The 8,053-nt window shown below is 50.2% G+C and overlaps 1 protein-coding gene across 1 annotated transcript; it reads right to left on the bottom strand.

The window, feature by feature from the left end:
- Nucleotides 1-5,111: 5,111 nt before the first annotated feature.
- On the bottom strand, nt 5,112-7,518 carry LOC120680242 (caffeic acid 3-O-methyltransferase). Its single transcript, XM_039961848.1, has 2 exons — nt 6,981-7,518; nt 5,112-6,040 (listed from the first exon to the last, which is right to left on the bottom strand). The coding sequence occupies exons 1-2, from the start codon at nt 7,391-7,393 to the stop codon at nt 5,368-5,370; spliced, it is 1,086 nt and encodes a 361-aa protein (XP_039817782.1). The 5' UTR covers nt 7,394-7,518; the 3' UTR covers nt 5,112-5,367.
- Between the last annotated feature and the right edge of the window lie 535 nt (nt 7,519-8,053).

An 8,053-nucleotide genomic window follows, 5' to 3' on the forward strand; every position in this document is an offset into this window, starting at 1 on the left:
CTCATCTTTACAACATTAAGTGATTCAGCCAATTTTCCATCGGCTTTAGAGTTGCAGGAACGAAACCCTCCTTGGTGCAACTGATAAGCTCATAATCGGACAGATCCAAGCCCGATAAGCACTTGATGTTGTCATTGGCACCAATGGAATTGGAATCGGCGGTAGCTATGAAGGAAGAAGTGTCACCAGGCACTATCTCAACCTCATCACCGATCCACTGAATAAGAAATTGATGCAAGGTAGACAGAACACATTGATTGGCATGAATCCAATCACGCTCAAGTATTAAACTGATGTTACCTTGCACTTTCGAGATGAAGAAGGCTGTGGCAAGTGTCTTACTTCCAACGGTCAACTCCATGGACGCAACTCCCTTGGCACCAATGGGATCACCTCCACCTACACCGCTAACCGTCATGTTGGTCTTGATCAGCTCCTCATCTTTCCTGCCAAGCTTTTTATACAATAAGTAGGGCATAAGATTTACAATAGCCCCACCATCCACTAACATGCGAGAAATCGACTTTCCATTAAGATGTCCCCTCATGTAGAGAGCTTTCAAATGGTTATCCGATTCCTTGGGCTTCTGGAACACAGCATCACGAGGCCCAAATTGAAGATGAGCCACCTCCTCTTCAGGAATTATGAGATAATCCGAAGACATATGCACAATGTTGATCTCCAAATTATTGCGCTCCGGGGACGCCTCATAATCCACCAGTTCTTCTTCTTCCGTTACTGGAGGAGCTGGTTCCACTTCATCAACTCGAGAAACCAAAACAGGCACCGCTGATTCGGCTGTACTCTCTGCACTGGGCTCAACCTGTCTGAACAGTGGCTCAGGGCGGTCTGACCGGTCGAGAGAACTGGTCTGACCGGTTGCCGTGGTCGGTTTGACCGGTTCTTCTGATGGCTGGTCAATCATCTTGGCCTGCCATACTTTGCCTTGAGGAATCATGGGCCTGTACTTGTTGAAGTACTCATCCCTCGCCTTCTCTGCCTCCTGCTCCCTCTTTTCCTTATTGCGAAGACGTTGGAGCTTCCTCTTCTGGGTATGCGTCAATCCCTCAGGACACCAACGGAGTTGATGGTATTTGTCTGCCACCTTGCTGCCACCAGCCTCATGATTGTTAGCAGTAAAAGGTCTCTGGACAGGAGGAGCAGAAAAAGTAGCCGATTTATCAACACCATCGGCTCCTTACCCTTATCTTGCACAACCACTTTAATCTCGCCGATCTGAACAACAGTATCGGTTTTAGCTTTCTCTAGAGTAGCTTCTGATTGCACCTCTAACTTCTTTTCCTTCACGTGGTATTCAACCTGCGGAGGAACAAATCGCGCCGGTCTCTGCTGAGACCGGTCTGACAGGTCATAGGGGACCGGTCTGACAGGTCATAGGGGACCGGTCTGACCGGTGGCGCCTGCTGAGCTGGACCAGATTGGTGTGCTCCCAATCGGTTGTGTACTGGCGTCCTTAATCTTTCCTCCCTCTGATATGGTGGTGGATATGGCATTGGAAAGCACTGGAGCCAAATCCCCTCATGTTCCCACACCGGATTAACTGTATTTGATGCCGGTGGGGACCAAGGCATAGTAGCATACACTTTCTGTGGAGGAAACTGAGGATAATCACTCCTGCGCCTGATGAATTCCCTCCTTGGAGGCGAAGCATTGCCCCGACACGGTGGTGAATGAAGTCTCTTTTTTAATGGCCGATCTTGTTGAACGGCCTTAGTGTACTTGTTCAGTAACTGCCCAAAGGTAGGTCCCTGATTTGTACGTTTACCCTGCAGTTTTGGCACATTTGTTTTCCAAGTACCCTTTTTTGGACGTTTTGGCTTGAAAGTTCGAGGCTGCTCCCTGGGCCGGTCTGACCGGTCGTTGTACCCGGTCTGACCGGTTGCGCCTGGACAGCAGGCTGACTGGAGGAACTCGCTTGCCCCCCGGGCTTAGGAGCATTAACAAAAATCCTCAAAGTCGGCTTCCCATGAGGAGTCTTCTCAGCAATGACTTTTCGGGCCAGAATCTTGCCATTTACATTCATCGACCTCGGATCTCCAATCACCACATTCTTCCCTTGAGCCCCTTCGGCTTGCTCCGGCCGAAGGAGAACCTTTGGATTATTCAGTTCCAAAGTATGGACAGGAAAGGGAGTCTTGTCTACTTGCATCTCAGAAAGCACTAATCGTCTTTCATCTACAGCCGATTGGATCTGTCGAAGGAAAACATTACAATCATTAGTAGCATGTGAGAAAGAATTATGCCACTTACAATATGCATGCCTTTTTAGTTCTTCCGGCGATGGTATAGCATGAGACAAACGAATGTTTCCATGTTTAAGTAATTCATCAAAAATCCTATCGCACTTGGGAACATCAAAAGTAAATTTCATCTCATTTTGCCGATTCTTTTGAACCGGCTTAAGCGAAGGACACATAGAAAGTTTGTCCTTTGATGGCCAAATAAATTCAGCGGCGTACACTCCCTTTTCCTCATCGTCCGAACAGTCGGAATCATTCTCAACAACACGCGTGTTAGACCGATGAGGCTTAAAGGAATCTTTAGAATTTTTACACTTAAATTCGACACCAACAGCTCGTATTTGCAAATAATTAACCGTAATGAAATCAAAACCTTCAAGTTTCTCTTTCAAATAAGAATGCAAGCCATTAAATGCCAAATCCGCCAAATCTTTTTCCGAAAGAAACGGATTGAAACAACGGTTTTTCAAAGCTTTAAACCTCTGGAAATAATCCAAAACCGATTCATCTCGGTTTTATCTAACCGATGTTATGTCTAGCAATCTAACTTCGGCTTCCCCACTAAAGAAGTGATCATGAAATTTGCGCTCTAATTGATTTCAATTTAAAATCGATCCCGGCGCAAGCGAGGAAAACCAAGAGAAAGCGGTTCCGGTCAAAGATAAAGAAAATAAGCGAACACGCAAAGCATCGTTAAGACCCGCTTCTCCCAATTGCAAGACATATTGGCTAACATGCTCCCAAGTCGTACGAGAATCTTTACCATTAAATTTCACAAACTCGGGAACGCGCCAACCAGCAGGATATGAAACGAAATCAAACTCTGGAGGATACGGCTTTTGATATAAACACGACCCACCCATATCAATCCCAAGTTTAGATTTAAGTACACCGGCCAAATCCTCCTTAAACCTGTTGAAATCGGCCTGATAAGTACCGCTGGCCGATGCATGCGAAGAGGCCGAGACACGTTGCGTGGTAGGACCGGTGTAAGTCATGTTTGTGTTAGGAATCGGCGCTCGGTGAGGTCCAGATCCCTGCTGTGATGTAGTATGAGGCCCGACATGCATCACTATCTCATTGATTCGGCTAGGGACGACCGAATCGGGAATAGAAGCGTGCGGTGCAGAGGGCACTAGACACTGTCCCGTCGGACTGGTCTGACCGGTTGTGTAACCGGTCTGACCGCCCGCACCGGTCTGACCGGTCGAGGAGACCGGTGGGACCGGTGGCGCGTGGACAATAGATGGCAACGGTGTTTGCTCTGGAAACGAGTTCGGCGGCATCCCAAAGAATTGATCCTGGGTAGCAGATGTGCCAGCCGAATTCGCTTCTGGAATATAAGTGCCACCCTCGACACTTTTGCCCTTTTTAAGTGCCTCAATCTGATCATTGAGCCCAGCAAAACTCTCTCCTGCAGCTACTTGCGCGGCGGATATTTTCGAATCTACCATAAGAGAGAATTACTTGACTAATTCAGATGGATCATTAGGAAGTACCTCAACCTTGTCTTGGTTCAGCTTGAATGATGGCATCACGAACTCCCCGACCCTCTTGAATAGGCCTCCTCGCTCCTTCTTGAATCCTTGAAGGAACTGCTCTTTCAGGTGCTCTTCAGCGATGAGGTAGGCCCTGCGCTCGTCTTCAGTGAGTTCCTCCATGGTCGCCTTGATGACGTTGTCGTTGTGAATTTCACCATGAGTACACATCTTTCCAGAGAAGTTAGATTAGATCAGTTTTAAAAAACCAGATTAATCTGTTCCCCAACGGAGTCGCCAAAAAGTATGTTGACGCAGAATCGCACCAACACACTCGAATGCGCTAGAACGCGCGGACGATCGTCAAAACGATCAACACCAGCGAAACCTTGGGTAGACCGGTCTGACCGGTGCCGCCGACCGGTCTGACCGGTGCAAGCAAGGCGTCGCCGGAAACCTAGAACAGCGAGCTCGGGAGGGACCCCGTCGGAGCTCGTGAACATAGGGTTGCTCTGAGGTCGGCAGGTCACTCAGAACGTCTTCAAACGCCGTCGAGACGAAGGAAGAAAGCAATCTAGGGTTGGAAAAGACTAGGATTTGAGAGATAAAAAGTAATGCGATTTTTGTATTGATTCGATTGGGAATAACTCAATCGGTCTTAGCCTTTATATTTATAGGCCGGAGAAGACGTACCCCTTCACGAGTAGGATTACATAAGAACTCTTTATAAAAAATCTAATTCTACTGGGACTGTACAGACCAGACCGGTCTGACCGGTTGACCCGACTGATCAGACCGGTCAGCCTCGATAAGTGCCAAATTTGGCTGTCAACAGCTTCCCCTCGCAGGAGGGTAAGCCATGTGAGATTGAGGCGTGCAATCAGGTCTGCCGGGCGCAGGGGTACCCCAACCCTGACGCGCGCTGCGGGCACCCTCCGCCGGGCAAGGCGGCGGCAATGGCGACTGCTGCTGCTGCTACGCGCAGTAGTGCTGCTGGAAAATGCTGACGGCGCCGACCATTGCTGGCTGCGAAACTGCTCCATTCGAATGTCGCAATAATTTTTGATTTTCTGAAAAAAAAGGCCTGCTATTCTATTTTTCCTGGTACCAGATGTACTCTTTTGTTAGCTTCACAAAAAGGAGTCTTGTCTTTTGCTGGCGAGAAGATGAGCGAGCCCGAGCCTATATAAACGGGCCCGGCCCACTAGGTCTGTCGATGAAACTGGGCCAGAAAGCTTGCAGGGACCTAAGGGCCCAATAAGACAAACTGCTTTTGCAGCCCACATATCCACTGCCGGCATTAAAAAAAAAAAGATGTTTCTTCCCCTTTTCTTTTTTTCAGAACATGAGTCAATTCACCAAAGCAGAGTAGAGGAATCATCATGTATGTCATCATATTAAGTATGTATGTATATATATAAGAGTACCTTGGCTGTTATTAATGGTACATGGTAGAGACATCTCAACACATACAACCATTAGAGTTTGTTTGGAATCCAGAACAAGATCGATGGTGGCCATGGACATGGAGGCAGGCAGGCCAGTAGGATGATGATGATGAAGAAGAAGAAAGCAAATTAAGCGAAAGCACATGCGCGACAACAGCACGAGGAAGCAGCTTCAGAGATCTACTTGGTGAACTCGATGGCCCATGCGTTGGCGTAGATGTAGGTGGCCTTGAACCCGGTGAAGCCGGCGCCCTTGGCGAGCTCCTCGAACTCCCTCTCGTAGCGCTCCTTGCCGCCGGGGTTGTGCGCGAGCATGATGAGGTCGACGTGGAACACGCCCTGCGCCTTGGGCGTCGCCTCCGGGTTCACCGGCAGGATGCACTCGACGATGATCACCTTGCCGCCGGCGGGGAGCGCGTCGTAGCAGTTCTTGAGGATCACCGCGCAGTGGGCGTCGCTCCAGTCGTGGAGGATCCACTTCATGAGGATGGCGTCGCCGGCGGGCACGGCCTTGAACATGTCGCCGCCGACGTGCTGCACGCCGGGGAACGGCGGCGCCTCGGAGATCACATGGGGCAGGTCGAAGTTGACCCCCTTGATCCGCGGGTAGTGGGAGGTGATGGCGTGCAGGGTGGCGCCGATGCCGCCGCCGACGTCGACCAGGGTGCCGACGCCCTCGAAGCCGGTGTAGAACTCGAGCAGCTTCTTGGTGATGATCACCGAGTGGTTCTTCATGCCCTCGTTGAACACGCGGTTGAAGCGCGGGTCCGTGCCGTGGTACTCGAACGCCGTCATGCCGTACGCCTTGTTGAACGGGATGCCGCCCTCCAGCACGGCGTCCTTGAGGTAGTACCTGACATCCATCAACAATTTGCACTGTTGGTTACAGATCAGTATGTACTGAACTGAATAAGGCATGCATATAGCGCTAGTAACTGCTACTTGTAGAACATGCAGCAGTGTTCTATCTACAGCAATGGCTAAAATTGGTATGAAACAAACAGGTATGCAGAGTCCTAAACTGTCTGAAGCCACTGATCGGTAGGAAACAGTGTGAACATTTAAAATTGGTCAAAATTTGCCAAACAGAGAGTACTGCTACTGATGCCTGACCAAGTTCCAGAAGGAACAGGGCAAGAATCTATCAGCATCAGCCAGCATGACAACTGCCAAATACTAGTCAGTGGCCTGTTGTCCATATTTTCTAGTACACCCTGTAGGCCTGTTCACACACACACACACACACACACACACACACACACACACACACACACACACACACACACACACACACACACACACACACACGCACACCAAACTATTCGGCTGCCACCAGAACCCTGAAGATTCACCTCCAGTTGGTGGCCGGAGGCTCAGTCCAGATCAGCACGGGCCATTTTACAATCCTCGTGGTAGAATTGGGAGGATTTCTTGCGAAATCTGAGCCGTCCATCCAGTGTCGACGGCTCCGGATGCGAATCTAGAAAGGGAGCTGTCTATGTTCCTTCTCCAAGGTTCACGAAAGTCTCACCCGATGGAGGATGGACACAACTTTGCTGCTTGCTTACTTTTCTCTCCTACTTTTTCCCCATTTTTTTCAGAAAATATTTTTGTATTTACTATTTAGAGAAACATTATGGATAACCTAAGTATGCTGCAAGCTTCTCCTACTACTTGCAATCTACAACCACTCCACCGTGTTAAGTTCAGTGAAGAAAAAAAAACAAAACAGTACTAATTGATGATCAGCTCATGCAGAAACAACAATTATTGATGGTAGAAGACTCACTCACCAGCTCTCCATGAGGACCTTGTCCTGGTTCATGAGCGCGAGGGCGGCCATGGAGACGCCGTCCTCGTTGGGGGTGAGCCACTTGCAGACGGGCGCGGCGGCGTAGCGGCGCGAGTACTTGCCGTCCTTGCCCTCCTCCATCTGGCACCGGACGACGTCGTAGGAGGCGAGCAGGCGCAGGATGCGGTCGACCATGGTCGCCGCGTCGGGGTTAGTGGGCGCCACGGGCAGCCGCGCCACCACCTCCTCCGGCGCCAGCGCCGCCGCGGGGTCCTTCTGGAGCACCTCCAGCAGGCCCAGCTCGATGGCGTTCTTGAGCGTCATCGGCAGGATGGACGACGACGCCAGCTGCAGCGCGTACATGCACGCCTCCTCGTCCGCGGCCGCGGCCACGTCGGTGGCGGTGGAGCCCATGGCTGGCTGCAGCCTGCTCGAGTGGTGGAGCTGCCGGCGGCGAGCTAGGGGGGCTTCTTGCCGGCGTTGAGCTGCCGAGACCGATCGAGAGGCAACAGGCAAGTGGCGTGCGCCAGTGCTGGGAAGGAGGCCGGGAGGTGAGAGGGGTTATATGGGGCCGGAGGCTTCACCAACCACCTCACCAACTGCCTTTTTTTTTTCCTTCTCATTTTTCAGCTGCTTTTTTTTTGGAGACGAAAAGGTGAGCTAGCTTGAAAGATGCTTGGCACTGAGAAAAAGCAGGTAGCTCATTAGCAATGCGTAATGATGCATGGTTAAGATAAGTAGGGCCCATCAGTTTGTTGGTGTTGGTGAATGGTGAATGGTGATGAACTGATGATGATGAGTAATCTATAGGAGTACAGGTTTAGGTTTGCGTGCGAGTCAAGTGGGTACAAGATTTGGAACGAGAATGATGTGCTCGGCCAACCACAGGTGAAGTGGTTGTGAGACTCTGCTCTGTGCATGGCGGCAGAGATGTTGAAAACTCAGCTCACTCTTTTTTTTTTGAAACGAAAAACTCAGCTCACTCGGCTACAAAGTCTGTGGTAGTGTGATGGATGACAGTGACGTATACACATAGTAGTTCGCTGGTCTTGAGTATGGACAGGTGGTCGACCT

The sequence above is a fragment of the Panicum virgatum genome, chromosome 6N (genome assembly GCF_016808335.1).
Source record: "Panicum virgatum strain AP13 chromosome 6N, P.virgatum_v5, whole genome shotgun sequence".
Classification (NCBI taxonomy): Eukaryota; Viridiplantae; Streptophyta; class Magnoliopsida; order Poales; family Poaceae; genus Panicum; species Panicum virgatum.